Source organism: Periophthalmus magnuspinnatus, chromosome 6 (genome assembly GCF_009829125.3).
Source record: "Periophthalmus magnuspinnatus isolate fPerMag1 chromosome 6, fPerMag1.2.pri, whole genome shotgun sequence".
Classification (NCBI taxonomy): Eukaryota; Metazoa; Chordata; class Actinopteri; order Gobiiformes; family Gobiidae; genus Periophthalmus; species Periophthalmus magnuspinnatus.
In genome coordinates, this window is record NC_047131.1 from 8,988,857 (window position 1) to 9,007,122 (window position 18,266).

General features: G+C 39.1%; 1 protein-coding gene across 1 annotated transcript in view; it reads right to left on the reverse strand.

Annotated features, from left to right (window-relative positions):
* Nucleotides 1–1,941: 1,941 nt before the first annotated feature.
* The window catches only part of tmtc3 (transmembrane O-mannosyltransferase targeting cadherins 3), a 50,692-nt gene continuing 34,367 nt past the window's right edge, over nt 1,942–18,266 (reverse strand). The window contains exons 10-14 of the mRNA XM_033968588.2: nt 17,877–17,988; nt 14,374–14,477; nt 13,485–13,654; nt 11,434–11,660; nt 1,942–7,368 (exon numbers count right to left, since the gene is read on the reverse strand). Coding sequence (XP_033824479.1) covers nt 6,512–7,368; nt 11,434–11,660; nt 13,485–13,654; nt 14,374–14,477; nt 17,877–17,988 — 1,470 coding nt within the window. The 3' untranslated portion in view covers nt 1,942–6,511. The remainder of the gene's footprint in view (nt 7,369–11,433; nt 11,661–13,484; nt 13,655–14,373; nt 14,478–17,876; nt 17,989–18,266) is intronic.

Genomic DNA, 18,266 nt, shown 5'->3' on the forward strand with positions numbered 1-18,266 from the left:
TGTGCAGTTTTCCTTTCCCAGCTTTCTCCATTTCTCTCCCTCACTCCACCCCCCCTCCCTCTTTTTTGCCATTGCCTTACCTCCTTCCTCCCTCTGTTCTACTCTACTCCCTCTCTTCCTCTGTTCTATTCCCTCTCTTCATCTACCTCCCTCCATTCTACTCCTTCTCTCCCTCCATCTCCTTCTGTTCTACTCCCTCTCCAGCTCTCTCTCCCTTCTCCCCGTCTCTCCCTCCCTCTTTCACACCCCCACCTCACTCTTTTTCACTCCCCCTCCTTCTCTCCCTCCATCTATCTCCCTCTGTACTACTCCCTCTTTCTCCATCTATTTTCCTCTGTTCTACTTACTCTCTCTCCCTCCATCTACCTCCCTCTCAATCTCTCCCTGTTCTACTTCCTCTCCTTTCTCCCTGTCTCTCTCTCCCTCTTTCATACCCCCACCTCACTCTTTCTTCCTCTACTTCCATGTACCTCACTCTGTTCTACTCTGTCTCTCCCTCCTTCCTTCCCCTGTCCCTCTCTCTCCGTCCGTCCACCCCCCTCTCCCTCCCTCCTTCCTCCCTCGTTCAAGGTCGTTTCATACTTCTACAGATTTGATTAAAATTTGGGTGAGCCTCGTTAGATCCGGGGGGAAATTGGATTGGCTCGATGTCGTGTGGAGGAGAAAAAACACACGAGACAAAGGTCAAACATTTGTCTTCGTTTCATTATCGCTGCACAGACCTGTCGACCTGGTGGAGCGTCTGTCACCCGCTGGTCTCCGTGGAGATATTATGCTTCGCTAGGAATGCTCCACAGTACGGCATTAAACGTCTCTGCTATTATTTGTTTTGTTACAGCTGTTTTATTAAAGATGCATTCTTACCGTGAGCGAGGGTTGCCATTCCGCAGATCTGACCTGTAGCTTGACCTGGTGGTGTCACAGCAATATTTTATCCATGGACGTAGAGGAGTTTAATGCCACACTGTGAAACATTCCAGGACTAAATAGGGTTAGTTTGACATTTTCCTTTCTACTAAATATATGATAATCTGTAAATTAAAGGTGCACGATGTAACTTTTCTAGTGGAGGAGAGTCTGCCACCGATTGGTCTCCATGGAGATGTTACTGCTTCACCTGGAGTGTTCCACAGACATCTATCTATCTTGCACTTATTTTGTTTGGGATGTTTTTACTGCTCAAAAACACGACAAAAAAAAGTATTCTGACTGTGAGTGGGCTCTCCTCTCCACAGATCTGACCTGTGGTGTCGCCAAGCTTAATATCATACTGTGGGACATTCCAGCCCCGCCCTCCATCTGAAGCTATGACATCAGAAAATTCTAAAACATGAACGCAGCCTGTTGATACTCTGCAGGGACATCTTGCTGGGTGGGTTCTGCATGTATGTCTATATCGGAATGGTCAGTAGTTACCATGGTGACACAATGCACACATTAGCAAACACATCCCAAAAACTTTAAAGACAGTCTGAAAACTCAATAAGAATACTAAATGCATTTAAACAGCACATTTTCATGAGCCTGTGATCAATCCGAGCGTTTATGGTCCTGTTTAGGAGTTTGACTTTACACAAAAAGGTGAAAGTGACAAACTTAAAAACTGTTGGCTAATGCTAGCTAGCTTGTGACTGTAATTTAATGTGCGAGAAACTTGTTTAACAGCACAAATCATCTCACCTGTTGTAGTTCCAGCTAATTCAGTTCTTTTTGGTCAGATGCGATAAAATAAAGCTCAGATTAAAAAAGTCTAACAGAGCCTCAGACAGAGCAGTGCCTCTAGTTAGCATCACACTCCCAGGGGAATGTTGATGACATCAGCTGCAAAGTATCCAGCATTTACTTTAAAGATATTTGACTACGGAAAGCTATGGAAAATAAAGGAAGTAGTTGGTGTTGAAAGTGACGTCCGAAAAGTCGCTTCAGTGAAAGCAGAACAAACGACTTTATAACGTTTTATTTCACAAAAGATTTTCCAAAAGATTAATAAAAGCCGGATACATGAGCATACTGCCAGTGGTCATAAAGGTACAGTGCATCAGAACAATAAATAACAAAACAAAACATCTCAAGAAAAAGCAGAAAAAAACACAGATCTGAAGTGAATGCAGAAAGCCACGTCGTACCAGGGTCCAAAGAGTCAGAACACGGCTCTGAATATTGCACTGTGGAGATGTGATCATGTGACACGGGTTCAGCGGGTTTCACAGTCGGGTTATGTGGAACGATGTGCTGATGTGACACTTTTACATTGTTTTTTGTTTTTGTTAGTGTTTTGTACACTACAAAAACTCTCCCAAATACACTATTTCAATGACAAATGTGTGAAAAAACCCCAAAATGGCCTCACATAAATAAAATGTTATAGAGAATTTTGTCAAGAATTTTAAAAGGTACAATATGTAACTTTCTGGAGGTGGCATGTCACACTCAGGATTCCACTGAAACTGGAAGTTAAAACAACACTTCATAAAAATAGATATGTTTTATGCCATACTGTTTGATGTTATAGTCAATGAACATTTCCTCCAGGCCAAGTATGTGTTTTAATGCAATAAACACAACCAAAATGAAAAAAACAAAACAAAAAAACAAACCAAAAACAAGACAACAACAAAACACAAAACCCCACAAAACAAACAAACATGTATTTATTTTAGTAACTGGCTTGAAAGTTACATATTGTAGTTTTAAAAACACAAAAAACAAAACAAAACAACAACCCCCCCCAAAAAAAAAAAAAAAAAAACCCAAAACAAAAAAAAACCAAAAAAAAACAAAAACAATGTAATTTCCATTCACTTCCAATCACTTTTTATTGATACTGCTGTATAACATGCACCAAATACAAACATGTGCCGTTTTGTATTTGGCACATGTTTCATTTTACAGTCTCTTCTTGGTTAAGAGTCAATCGTGATCCACCTCATTCCAGATAGAAGTTGCCGTGGGCGCCGCCATCGTAATTGAGGTTGTATCATTTTACACGGAACTGCAGATGTTGACAGTAAATAAGTTCTAAAGCGACTAAAGAGCCGTTTTAACGCCTCCAGAGAATCAGTGCAGCATCGACTTGTGTCACATCAATGAACGGACAAAAAGTACAAAATACATACGAGTGAATATATGGAGTTAAAGGAGCTGTACCTGATTTTTACCGTCTTAAAACGTAAAAACGAAAACTGGTTCATTTTAAATAGTTTACAGTGGTCCAAAGTTATTCCTCACTTACATTATGGATTCTGAACATCCTAATTATTCACCATGATGAGTTTATAAGTGCTTTCCTCCACTTTCAGAAAACAACAGCTAGCATGCTAATGCACACTTCCTAATCATCGGATATTTATTTTGTTAGGGTTGTTTTAAAAATACAATTAAAAAAACACGTATTCTTACTGTGAGTGGGCTCTCTTCACCACAGATCTCACCTGTAACTTCGTGACAACTAGCATGCAAAGGCGCACTTCCTGAATATCAAACAATAAAACAGCTTCTAATTAGACACAAGAGCTGCTTGTACGACATTTCCCCCAAATACATGGAAAAAACTCAGGTACAGGGCCTTTTACACTTTTGAGAGTTTTAAAACCAGATCTTAGCAGTAAAAAAGCAAAACATAAGATTGTTTTGGAGGAAATTCACTGTGAAAATTCAAACTTTGAAGTGAATGCAGTCAGAAAATGAAAACCTCATGACTCAAATGGGTATAAAGGAGAGAGCTATGTCTCCACAAAACATCTCCAGATCTCAGACCAATCCATTTGTGCAAACTTCACAACTCGAAGATAAGTCTCAACTATTCCCAGAATCCTGTTACATGCAACAGTTCAGGATGTTTCCCGTCTCAAAACATGTACTGTATGTAGTTTCAAATTGTTAATCGCTATGGCAACGGCCCCAATTTTTCATCATTCTGAAACCCATGGATACCACTGCAATGTAAAAACATGAAAACTGAGCTAAAGGTGCACTGTGTAACATCTCCAGGTGATGCTACGGCTTTGCCAAGAATGTTCCACGGTATGGCATTAAACTCATCAATCCCAATGGAGATAAGCAGGCCAATCACAGGTGAAATCTGTGGAGAGGCGAGTCCATTCACTGTAAGAATGAATGTTTAAGCAAATTAACACTTACTATAATTGAATAAATATAAGATAAACAGGTTTAATGCCACACTACGCAACATTTCAGGTATGTAACCTTTCTAAAGGAGGGTCCAACACCTGCTTGTCTCCATGGAGATGATAGTGCTTCGCCTGTAATGATATCTAGCATTCATTTCACTTAAAACCCACAAAAACTTTGAAAAATCTTTATATGGTGAGTGGGACCTCTCCATGAAGACAGACAAGCGTAATGCTATACTGTGTAACATTTCAGGCTTAGTAATAACATGAGGAGAAATGTAAGCTGGGGATTGACCCTACTACTACAAAATGTTACAGAGTGAATCTTTACTTGTCAAGGTAAAACATAGCAAATCTAATTATAATCACAACTTGATCATTTCTACAGATTTTTCAGCCTGAACTAAAACATATTTTGAGATTCTGGTGTGAGCTTTGTTTTGCCGGAAGACTCCCCATTGCAAAGTAGTGTAGTAATCGTCTCAAAATGTCCACTGCGTCGCGTTCAGGAAGACAGAGAGGGTTGAAATTGTTTACGCGTTTCACAGCGAGATCCTTTATGATGAAGAGGGGCTATTTTCAGATATCGCTCAATCCTCTAGGGGGCGACGTCACTTCCTCCCATTGTTTTGGATACAATCATTTCAATGTCATAGTTATGAGTCACATCTTTGCATCGAGAAAAAAAAAAAATACAAGAAAAAGAATCCAGTGATAAACATGAATGGTTCCCCCAAACAATGGAAACAATACACACACCCACTGGCCACTGTGTAAGGTACGGCCCCTCCCAATGTTTTTCAATGCAGAATCAACAAAAATTATTATTCAAAAACCTGAAAATCTATTTGTAACATCGTGCAATCTCCCGCTATATTTATTTGGGAGGGCATCTGACGCACCACAGCATCTGCAGATTAACTAGAGACGTTTGAGCTGCCCCCATCTCAGTCTAATGCACAAGGATACAGGAGGATGGGAGGGCATCTGACACAAAAAACATATAGAATAATAACTTGTAGCTGTGTAAACCCATTGGAGGAGGTGTACCCAACATCGTGGCCAGTCTTTGCATATTAGACTAAATACACTGCGTCACATTCACTTAAATAGTGCCACCCAAACGCGCTCGGCTTTGTGCTTTCCCTTTGAAGCTCATGATTAGTGTTTTAAAAATGCAAAAAAAGAAATAATAAAAATACAGTTAACCCCAGTCCATTTAGCACACTGCAAACATAAACACATTAAAATGACTTGATTTCTGAAAAAGACTGGTCTACTGCTAATTCATTTTAATGTTGTTATGTCGGCTGTGCTGTTTGGTGCCACTTTATATTAACTACACCTTAAACAGACAACGCAAACAGACTCCAGGTCTGTTTTTGAGGATGTAACAACATTATAACTTGGCTTTAAGCTCACAAGAGTCCATTTTGTGTAATATAGGACCTTTAATGAAGCATGAACCACGACTTAATTCATAATAAACATTTATTAATGATACAGATCTTGGTTTATGCTTCATTACTGCTAATTAAAGTGTCATTTTTTTATAGTGTTACCAATCATTTAACTTCTGTCAGTGCATTACACAGGGTTTTCAATGTTGTTTTTCTTCAATCAGTTTAATGCCATACTGTGGAACATTCCAGGCAAAGCAATAACATCTCTATGGGGCCAAGCAAGGACTGGTCCCTTGACCTGGAAAGTTATGTAGTGCGTCTTTAAAGTAAAATTGGAAAAAACCCCTCTGTGTTCACATTTGGTCCTGATTTGAACTTAGTTTAGTCCTAATATAGACTTGTTTTGGTCTTGGTTTAGTCCTGCTTTAATCCTAGTTAAGTCCTGGACTAGTTCTGGTTCAGTCCCGGTCCAGTCCCAGTTCAGTCCTGGTTGTACTCCCAATACTGTTACCGAGCGTCATCTATTGCCAACACACCCTTGGTAAATCAACTTGATCCAAAAAACGTTATGGGTGGATATTTTACCTTGAGATAAATCAAAACTTGTCAAAACTAGATGCACTGTGTAACTCTTCTGTCGGAGGGTCTGCCACCTGCTCATCTCCATGGAGACGTGTTCCACAGTGTGACATAAAGCTCATTCGTCCTGCGTTTATTTAATTACAGGTTTTTGTTATTGCTCAAAAACACCTTGCAAAACTTTATTTAGTGGCATCACCTACTTGTTTCTACAAATACACAGGTTTAATGCCATACTGTGAAACATTCCAGGCAAAGCAATAACATCTCAAAGAAGGTGGCAGATACTCCAACAAAACAAAATTAAACCTTTTAGTGATTTTCCCTTTAAATCAAATTCAAGTCATTTTAACGGTTCATATTTGTGTTTTTGCAGTGTGCACTTTGTTAAAAAAATCATTCCGTGCTCAGAATCCTCTCGATCTCCTCCAGTCTTTTCAGTGCCGCCGCTCGTTTTTCTTCAATGTCGTTTATATCTTTGGTCGACTTTCCTGCAGGTTTAGTCCGCTTGTCAGATTGGCTCTGGTCCAAACTGCTCTGCCCCGCGCTGCTAGCTTCCTTAGACTTCCTGCTATTCTTCTGCTTTCCGTTAGCATTAGTGCCGCTCCCTTCCTGCTGCTTATCCTTCTGCACCTTGTTGACGCTCGGTTGCATTTCCTCTCGTTGAACGGCGCCCTCTTGTGGAGATGGCGGAGGCGTAGTTAACGGCTGCCCAGCTGCACTCATGGCGGCCATTTTGCTACGCACGATATTCAAATGCCGCTTCACGTACTCCTCGTTTGGCGCTAACGCTAACGTCTCTTCCAAACAGCTTTCCGCTTTCGGCAAATCGCGCTCCTCGAAATAAACCACGCACAAATTGTGTTTGCCCTGCACGTTTGTCGGATCCAGCGCGACTATTCTTTCAAAACAAACTTTAGCTCCTTGAGTGTCCTTTTTGTGGTTCATTAAAATATCTCCTTTCAAGATTAGCCCTTTAATGTGATCGGGGTGATAGCGCAAAAGCTCGTCCAAAACCGGCAAAGCGTCGGTCTCGCGTTTGGCTTGTGAGTAAAGCAGAGCGAGATTAAACAAAGCGCTACGGAAGCCCGGTTGGAGCCGAATTGCCTTTTTCATCCAGCGCTCGGCAGCCTCGTCTTCGTTAGCGTCCATGGCTAGCATCCCCAGGTTAAAGTAGCCGTTGGCGTCCTGCGGCTCCTCCTCCACGTACAGCAAGAAACGACGGTTAGCTTCAGGCCAGAACTTTGGGTCACCTATGAAAGAGGAAAAAAAGTAGCATTTCGATAAACAATGAAACTTATTAAAGGTGCAGTACCTGATTTTTACAACTTAAAAACATAAAAAACAGATTTAATTTATTTTAAACTGTTTGCATTAGTCCAAAGTTTCTCCTCACTTACATTATGCATTCAGAACATTCTAATTATTCACCAGGATGAGTTTATAAGAGCTTTACACAACTTTCAGAGACAAGAGTGGAGTTTTGCCAACAAGGTAACGCTAACAGCTACTAGCATGTTAAGCACACACTTCCTGATTATCAGACAATAAAACATTTTCTGCTTAGACAGTACACGGTGGACATATTTCAACCTCGAGAGCTCCTTATACAAAATATTTTCATGCATTTTGCTCAAACACATGGAGGGCATCTGACACAAAGGCATAAAGGAGGATGAAAAAAAAACTAAAAACTGGTATGACGGTACAATACGTTTTTTTTTTAACTCTACTTCAAATAATTAACAACAAAATTATGATTTATAGACCCAGCCAAAGCGAGTTGAAACACACCTGGCGCTAGCATACCATCACACCTAGCACGTCCACGCCGCTCACCTGTGCGCGCCTGCCCCAAAACAAACACAAATGCCTTTGCCGAGGTCTGGCTCTGAAAACATGGAGGTTTCCGGTAATGGATTATGAAAACCATCCTTCACTGAACGCTCTGTGACATGTGATAAGTCATCGGGTTTATGCAAGCGAGGTCACAACGCTTTGAACAAACAACAAATATGCAGCAGGACGGAACAATGCTGACAGGAGTGACGAGGGAGTCTGTGTTGTCATGGAGATTTAAAGCGAACCCATTCTGCGACATGAAAGTTTCAATTTAAACCGTGTTATAACCATTTCCTGTCATTTCCTGCTCGAGGTTGTATTTAGAGTGATTCATGTTTGAGTCATTTTATTCAAGACGCCACTGCTCTAGAGCTTTTGTTTAGTTGATTAATCGGTTGAGTCCTAATCAAAGTTTGTATTAGTTGAATTATTGTTTTATGTAGATAAGGATTGATATGGGACAACAGCAGAAAAGCAAAGTTAAGAGAGTGAGCGAAATGAAGATTTGGTGTTTTTTTGTATTTATCTGTAAAAAGTCAGTTTAAACTCTGGTTCTTTATATAAATACATCATTTTCGAGTACTTTTCTACGTATAAATATTCGTTTTTGCGTGATCTCCCCCTGCAGGTGTAGTGTTGTGAGTGCAGTTTGGGTCAGATACACAGAAATGCATAATTTTGACAGTTTTGGCCACACCCCCTCTTTATTCGACCAATCGATCAGCAGCGCACGTCTTTAGTGCCGCAAGAATTTCTTTAGTCGGCAACAGCGGTACACGTCGACTGCTCCGTACTTTGTTCCCCAATTTTATTTCCTCAATCAGTGATACACGTAGGATTTGGTAGCGCAGCGTCGCAAAGTCGTTTTGGAACAAAGGATCTGCTGCTCACTACCATGATCTGTGATTTAAAATGTCCAAATTATAACATAATAATCCAGGGGTGTCGTAGATTATAATGATACAACGCTCTACAACACAATGACTCCTTTAATTACACGCTTTCATTAAAGGTTTTCTGCTTCCTACTAAAAGGAAAGAAAGACAGAAAGAAAGAAGAAAAGACATAAAGAAAGACAGAAACAAAGAAGAAAAGACAGAAAGAAAGAAGTAAAGACATAAAGAAAGACAGAAACAAAGAAGAAAAGACAGAAAGAGAAGAAAAAACAAAAAGAGAGAAAGAAAGAAAAGTCAGAAAGACAGACAGAATGACAGACAGAAAGAAAGAATGACAAAGAAAGAAAAAAGAAGGAAAGACAGACAGAAAGATAGACAGAAAGAAAGAATGACAGAAAGACAGAAAGAAAGAAAGAACGACAGAAAGAAAGAAGGAAAGACAGACGAAAGACAGAAAGAAAGAAGGAAAGACAGACAGAAAGATAGACAGAAAGAAAAGACAGAAAGACAGAGAAAGAATGACAGAAAGAAAGAAGGACAGAAAGAAAGACAGACAGAAACAATGACATAAAGACAGAAACAAAGAAGAAAAGTCAGAAAGACAGACAGAAAGAACGAAAGAAAGACAGAAAGAATGACAGAAAGACAGAAAGAACGACAGACAGACAGAAAGAACGACAGAAAGAACAACAGAAAGAACGACAGACAGACAGACAGAAATACATAAATAAATAAATAAATGGTACACTATGTAACTTCCTGCGTGTCTCGATGGAGATGTTATTCCTCAAAATGCCCCGTGGTATGGAATTAAATGTAGCTAGCAGGTAATGCACCAGGCCAAGTGACGGATCTGATCTGTGGAGAGGCCGCTCCATTCACAGTAAAAATGCATGGGGTAATTTTAGCCACCGAAACACTTGTAGTTATCTAAATGCAAAACAGATATGTTTAAACTAAAGCTATACTGTGGAACATTGCAGGCAAGTCAATCAATAAAATAGACAACCGGGAGTATGTGGATGTACCGATACCGATACTGATATCGAATTTGGTTCATGCTGGAGGTTAAGCCAAAATCACAGTTGGGCCTTTAATTGGTTGTAATAAGACGACGTACCGGCTGATTTTGGCCCAGAATGTCTCATAATGTTTGAACTTTTATTCGCATGAAGCTGTTCACTGGTTATCTGAAGGAAACAGAACAATTACATAACACTGTTGGATTTCTGTGTCATAGGTTTACTGTGTTTTAAGAAAATAAGTGACATTTTCAGTCCCCTCAAACCTATAATCATTTGATATCGGGTACTGACTCAAAAGCAAAGTATCAATATCGGTATCCAGCCTGAAAAAGCTGGATCGGCGCAGGTGGCAGACCCTCCCCACCAGAGTTATACAGTGGTACTTTTAATTAAAGGAGCAGATTTTAACAGTTTTCTCAGAGCAGAGCGCAGGGACCTGTCGATGTAACGTTCCACTTCTGTTCACATCGTTGGTTTATTTGGTTTTCCCAATCTAAAATCCACCATCTCTTTGACCTTTGTGTAAAACGTTTGAATTAAATGTCACAGCGAGGCTCAACCTGTCACCGCAGAAATCAAAACATATTTTTTATACTTCATTAGTGACTCAGAGTTAACCGATCACTATCATGACATTTTGTTTGACGACAAAGCTCTGATTTATGCGGCTGCGGTTTGGAGGTGGGACTAAAAGGTGAAGGAGTGACTGGTTTGAGTGAGTCATTGTCAATAATAAAACAAATACAAAATCCTTTTAAAAACACTGCGCCCTGAAAAGTGAAGCCCAGTGAAACGCCTGAATCAAAGAGGGCAGAAAATTCCAATAAACCCCAGGCATTCAGAACATAAAGGTGCGGGTGAGATTGGATTAGATGGGATTACAGGATTTCAAAACAGAAGTGTACTGAATTATTGTGAACATAAACGTCATTTTTCTTCTTTTATAACGCCACAGTATGTAACTTTTTAGCCATAAAAATAGACTAAAATAAAAGCCTTCTCAGTTTATTTGTGTTTATTACAATGAAAAACATGCGTCCTTACTGTGAGTGGGCTTGCATCTCCGCAAACCTGACTCTTACTTGGCCTGGAGCAGGGCCGCCTCCAGCTTGTTTCTATGGTAAATTTGTTACATTGGCTAAAATATTCCACAATATGGTTTAAATCTTTGGAGAATGTTCTGGAGCATGGTTTTAACTTTCTTTTTCCATGGAATCATGCAGGTGATGTGCCACCACCTAAAAGTTACATACTGTACCTTTAATATATTGTTGTTTGTTGGGTTTTTAGTTCTTTTGACCTGCACTATGCCACTTTTCAGATGCCAAAGTTTGTGAGTGAATGAACAGGCTGACTTTACCTGGTATGTAACTAATTTGCACTTTATGTTTACAATTTACATTTTGAAGTTTGGATTTTTTTACATTAACCTTATAGTTGTCCATCTGACCCTCTCCTCCTCCTCTGTATCCTCTTCTCCATCTGACTCTCTCCTCCTCTCCCTCCTCTCCTCCTCTGCTTTCACCGTCAGTCTATGTACATAATTTTTCCTTACCGGACTCTTGCATGAGCAGAGCTGAGTTGAACAGAGCCAGCTTGTGTTTGGGGCTGATCTCCAGAGCGTGGTTGAAGTTGGTGAGAGCCTCTTGTGGTTCCTTCATCTCGATGTGGACTATGGCCAGGTTGTACCACAGATCTGCGTTGGTTCGGTCCAGATCCAGAGCGCGGAGGTAGGCATCGCGCGCCTCCGTCAGCTTGTTCATCTTCAGCAGAAGCTCACCTCTGGAACATAACACAACAATATTTAATATGCAAAAAAATATACTTGAAGGCACAGTGTGGAACTTTCTGGAGGTGGCAGATGGAACTTGGAACAATCTCCATGGAGAAAGACAAATTTTATGTCACACTGTGGAATATTATAAACAAGCGAACAACATTTACATGTAAACAGGCAGGTCAAATACGTGTCAGGTTTGTGGAGATGCAGCCAGCTCACAGTAAGGGCGCACGCTTTTCAATGAACACAACCGAAAGAAAACAAAGGTTTTATTTCAGTTTATTTGTTGGTTTAAAAAGTTACTTATAGTGGCTTTAAAGACGCACTATGTAAATTTTATTGTGGAGGGTTCGACACCTGTTTGTTTACACAAAGATGTTATTGCTTTATGACATTAAACTTTTTTTCCATGGAGACAAACATCTCACAGTAAGAGATGATGTATTTCCATTGTTTTCTTTGTAGGGAATAGATACTAAATAGACTATGTAATGTAATACTACAGAACTGTGATTGTCAAAACTTTCACAACAAGAACCACCTAAGAAAATGTTTGACCTTTCTGAGATCCACCAGATCTAAACCAAGTCTATAACATAATGATATCACAGCCTAAATTTGGGCTTTAATGGCTTTAATTAATGGCTTTTTTCCAGACCAAGGTTTGACAGTTTGGACGTCTAAAATGCGCTTTCTGTGACGTGTCCAGTCAGCTGATTTAAACAGGTTTTGACACTGACGTCCTACCGGTGGATGCAGTCTGACTTATTCAGGACAGTATCCCAGATGTGTGAGAGTAAAAAGGTCCCTTCATCCCAGTTGAAAGTCCCGGGCCAAAACTTATTTAAACCATCTGACCGGACACGTCACAGAAACATCCCCATTAGTAAAGTTACATTGTGCATTAAACTGTGTCTTTTTGAAAACACCCTTCAGAAGATCACATGACCAGTCAAAAGTTTGGACACACTTCTTCATGGAATAGTTTTATTTATTTTCATGACTATTTATATTGTAGATTCTTACTGAAGGCATAAAAACTATAAATAACAGATGTGGAATGTAGTAACAAAACATAAAATAGATTAAAGATATATAAAAATAGCCTTCACCCTTTGCTTGGATCAATGCTTTGCACTTACAGCATTTCTTGACACTGACGCGGCACAGCTGCGAAGCAAAAGCCATTCCAGGAGACTTCATTAGAGATAGACCAATATATCTTTGCCGATATTTGGACTTTTTAGTGTATCGGCTCTCTGCCTTAAATCTCCAGTATCGGCTGATAGTTTGATTTGATCAATCTGCTGCCTAGAAATACACACAAACCTTTATTTGAACCCTTTAATATGAAGAGTTTGTTGTAAATTTAAATGACATAATTTAGGGGAAATTATCAAAATTGTCGCAAAAAAACGTCCATCGGTTGCTCTGGATTCTGGATCTGTATCGGCCATGAAAAAACAACAACAACAACAACAACAACAACAACAACAAAAAACAACAAGATATCGGTCGTTCTCTAGACTTCTTCATGAAGCTCATTGAGAAAGTGTTTGTAGCGCTGTCGACAAAGCAAAGCCTGGCTATGTTGAGAAACTTGAATCTAAAATATTTTAAAAATGTTATTTCACTTGTTTTCATTGCTACATAATTCCACATATCTTACTTTATATATTTGATCTTATGTGTGTATATAAAATCTAGTAAGAAGCAACAAAAACACTGAATGAGAAGCTGTGTCCAAACTTTTGCCTGTTAGTATAGTTTAATAGTAACACAATAGTCTAACATGAGGCCAAGATCAGAGATGTAATGTCACCCACCTGCTGATGTAAGCCTGCTTGAAGTCCGGTCTCATACTGATGGCCTGTCTGTACAGCTGGTCTGCCTCCTCCAGACGGGACTCGTTCGCTCGGATCAAATTCGCCAAATTTATGTAAACGTTCAGGTGGTTTGGAGCCACTCGGGTTGCGTATTTCTTACCAGGAATGACCTTAAAAAGAAGAGATTTATACTTTTAGCAGAGGATGAGGAGCAGAGGGTCAGATGGACAACTATGAGATTAACCTAAAAGGGAAAAATGTGTTGCTGAGTTCATTTAGTTCTTAGTCTGGACTTGTCTAAACTAAACATTGGACCCGATTTTCTTGAGTCAACAGTTTGACGAGGCCAGAATGACCTCCACAAGTCAATGCAAGTTTTTTGATTTTTGGAAGCCCTCCTCTACCTCTCTCTGTCCTTCTCCATCCTTTTCTTCCATCTCTTTCCCTCTGTTTCTCCCCCTCCTTCCTCTTCCTCAATCTCAATCACTCTTCCCTCTTTTGCTTTCTCTCTTCTCCCGCTATTTCTCTCTTTCTCTCCTCTCTCACTTGTGGCATCAGTTCCTTGGCCATGAGATAAGCCTCATCTCCTCCTTTTTTCTTCCCTCCCCTTCTCTTCTCTCTCTCACCTGTGGCATCAATCCCTTGGCCACCAGATAAACCTCCTCTCCTCCTTCTTTCTTTCTCCTTTCCTCTCTTCTCTCTCTCACCTGTGACATCAACCCCGTGGTCACCAGATAAGCCTCCTCTCCTCCTTCTTTGTCCCTTGTTCCCTCTATCCCCTTCTCTTCTCTCTCTCACCTGTGACATCAACCCTGTGGTCACCAGATTAGCCTCCTCTCCTCCTTCTTTGTCCCTCATTCCCTCTATCCCCCTCTCTTCCCTCTCTCACCTGTGGCATCAGCCCCTTGGCCACCAGGTAGGCCTCCTCTGCCTCTCTGGAGCGGTTCAAGTTCTTGTAGGTCCGTCCCACGTTCATATGAGCTCCGATGTCATCTGTGAATAAAGAGAACCAGACATTTACTAAAAACAAAACATATGAATAAAATAATTTGCATTCTTTTTTATCGTTTCACTGCTGTTTTCACTTATAGGACAGTACTAAAATACTATAACAGCTGTTGAAATATGGAACTTATTCATAAAAACATTATAATGATCATATTCAGAACATTTTTAAACTGTCAGCAGCTTTAATCATTACTGTGATGTAATCGTTAATACCACATTTTAATTTAATGTCGTCTCATGTCTAGCAGGGACCGGTGGAGGTGTAAACGGGGGCAGATCTGAGCAATGACGTCTTGAAAATAAGTGATTAAAGATTACTCAAAAATGAATCACTCCAAATACAACTTCAGAGGGTAAATGAGAAGAAACAGCTAGAACATCTTTGTAGAATAGGACTGATTTAAAGTAAATTAAGGTATAGTTATTTTAAATTGTACTCAAAGTATTTTTAAACCCCACACTTTAGCTAACCTCTCTGCGAATGGACCAGCACACTAAGTATTTGTAAAAGTGTTGAAAGCTCCGTTTTATTCTCTTTTTATCTGTGCATTTACTTAGATTCTAACTCAATAGTCTCTTTGTTAGTTTCATTGAGCAGTTAATATGGTGGGCTCTTTAATCTCAGAGGAAGCACCCTTGGGTGTCAAAAACATTTCAACAATGTTTCCAGGAAAACACCACGTGAGGTGAGTTCTGAGGAACGGGGTGTGTACTGATGCACTCATTCATTTTATTTAGATTATAAGGATTTCTATGGGACAACAGCAGAAAGGAGATGTGAGTGAGCTGTAGATTTGATATTTTTTGGTATTTCTCTGTAAAAAGTCAGATTAAACGCATGATTCACAAGTTTATTATTTTTCTGGATAAATAGTAGTTTTTTGCATGGGCTCCCCCTACAGGTGTAGTCTTGTGAGTGCAGTTTGGGTCAGATACATAGAGATATGTAATAGTTTTGAGTTTTTGCCACGTCCCGTTTTTAGTCGACCAATCGTTTGGCAAGGAATGTCTTTTTTTTGTAGTAAGTTAAATATGCACTGTGTAATTTTTCTGGAAGTGGAGGTCTGCTTCCTTGCTTCTTGTTTCCATGGGGATGATATTACTTCGCCTGGAATGTTCCACTGTATGGCATAAAACTTACCTATCTGCCTTTTATTCAATTATATATGTTTTAATTGCTCAACTTTCGTGTAGAATCTGTAACCAGGGACAATATTTGGAAATCTGAGCGTGAAACCAGAGAGCCAATCAGGAACGAGGTTGTTGAAGGTACATGCGCCTTCGCTCCTGTTGCTAACGTTAGCGGGAGCGACCTTGGTGAAAGAAAGCACCTCATATTAATGTTCATATCTCGATTTACATACATAATAGGGAAATAAAACCACCAGGATCATGGCGTGGGTTAAAACAAACAAAATGACGAGTCTGACAGCAGCAGTTACAGAGAGAGGGGCCACAGTTTTTCAATAGAAAGTGAACTGGAGCCACAGTCGATGGAGCCTAAAGCACGCCCATGCTCACTTCCTATTTGAAACGCAGTGGCTAGATTCTTTTGGTCAAATTTAATCTTGAAATATAAAACATTTTTCTGATAAATACTTGGTCAAAGTCGGCAAAAACAAACTATTCAAATGGTTGATAAACATTACAAAGATGAACACAGCTGAATCAAATCAAATTCAGATGCATCATGGTTGACTTTGATGATGGGCAAAAGTATTTTTTGTTTCTCTTTCAAAGAATAAACTAATAATCCAACTCTAGCATGGGCATTTCACACACAGGGAAATACTCAGTATTATGGTAAATAAATTCAGTTTGAATGAAGAGCAAAGCAAATGTACAGCAGACAGAACAGCAACTGTAAACATGTCTCAGGAGCTTGATCTGGAGCGTTTCAGAGTCTGCTCAATATTATCATCATTAAACCCAACCGTCCTCAAATCTGAATGAGCAGACAGGAGTTCAACGTCTATGTACCTGATTTTTACTGTCTTAAAAACGTGAAAAACAGAACTAGTTAATTTTAAAGCATTTGCAGTGGTCTAAAGTTATTCCTCACTTATCTTATGCATTCAGAACATCCTAATTATTCACCATGATGAGTTTATAACCACTTTTATATGCTGGAAATAAGTTGGTGGTCAATTTCCTGATTCTTGGATAGTTAAGCAATTTATAATTAGACACTGTATGATCACTTTAGCTTCATCTGGGTCAAATTTAGAAAGAAAATCTCATGACCTCTTGCAGGTTTTTCGCAAAACAAACAAACAAACCGATTAATCAAAAGAATAATCGCTAGACTAATCGATTAATAAAATAATCATTACTTGCAACCGAAGCAGAATTGCATTATTTACTGTTGTTGAATTTACTGTCGTTGAAGTAAATATAGATGATAAATGATAATACTGAAACTAAACTAGCAGAATTATCCCCCAAAAAGTACTGTAAATGTACAAAACTTAAAAAATATGGTGTCTATAATGAGTCATAGTTCATAATTAAAATTTCTACAGCTTAAATCTCATCAACGAACAGGAAAATAACCAAGATTTTCTTGCTAGTCCAAAAAAACCACCAAAACATCTCACGATAAATATTGACCCCAAAAAATGATTATTCCTCCCATCATATAATCATCACGACAGGCCTAGACCTCAGCACTACTTCCTGTATTTTTGTTTTTTTCTTCTTAACTTTTTTCCACTGCCACTTAACTGATGTAAAACTATGATGAATATTTACCGCAGATACTATCCCACCAAACCAAGTAAGAATTAGAAACAAATTACATGAAAACCTGTCACTTTAGGTATTATGGAACAATTTTGTTAGTTAAGTAAAAGTATTAAAAATGGAAAAGGGTAAAAAGTTAAAGTATTTTGCACAGATTTTGAGACATAATGAAGCTTCAAATGTAGTGATTTTGATAAAGATTTGTGTTGAATTTTGTTCAACAGAAACAATTGATCATTTTCTATCAGCTGTTTTTATGTGTAGATTTTGAGCGTGTTAAAAATAAACCCTTGGAATGAAAAGTAAAAGTATTTTTCATTATTGTCTGAGGCCTGCTGAAAAGTCTAGTTAAAAAATGTAGTGGAGCAGAAAGTACAGATACTCCTCTCAAATGTAGTGAAGTAAAAGTAAAGTACAAATTTTAGGTATGTGTACTTTATTTCAATACATATTTTACTACTTTTACTTTGTTACGTTCTGCCATTGATAGTTACGGTTTTAAACTTAATTTTAAAGTGAAAGAGAGTCGAGCTGCACTGAACTGTTCCAGACATCTGCCCCTTTAACAGATAAAAAATTAAATATTATGCAAAAATGTTGTATAAGAACATGGCCGTTCCTCTAGGCTCATTTTGTCCTTACCGGGCTGGACTCTGGTGGCCTGCAGGAAGTACCTCAGGGCCATGGCGTAGTTGTTTTGGTTTTCCAGCGCGTGGCCGACGTTGTTCCACAGTTTGGCGTTGTTCTTGTTCACCTTTCATTCAAGAATGAAAAAAAAAAAAACAGATAATATTTAGACGGAACCTTCTGTCAAAGCTCAGAGCCAAGTCTGTCAATGCGTTTGAATTATATCTGTTCACCTCGGCAGGAACAAAGATTTATGAAGAAGAGAGAATACACCACTTGGCAGAACATAATAAAATACAACTGCTTTCAAATATCAACTTTATTTATTTAAAGATTCGATTGGGTATAAACTGCTAAAACATAACATCACCGTGTTTCCTTTAATTGCTTTAAAAATGTTATATC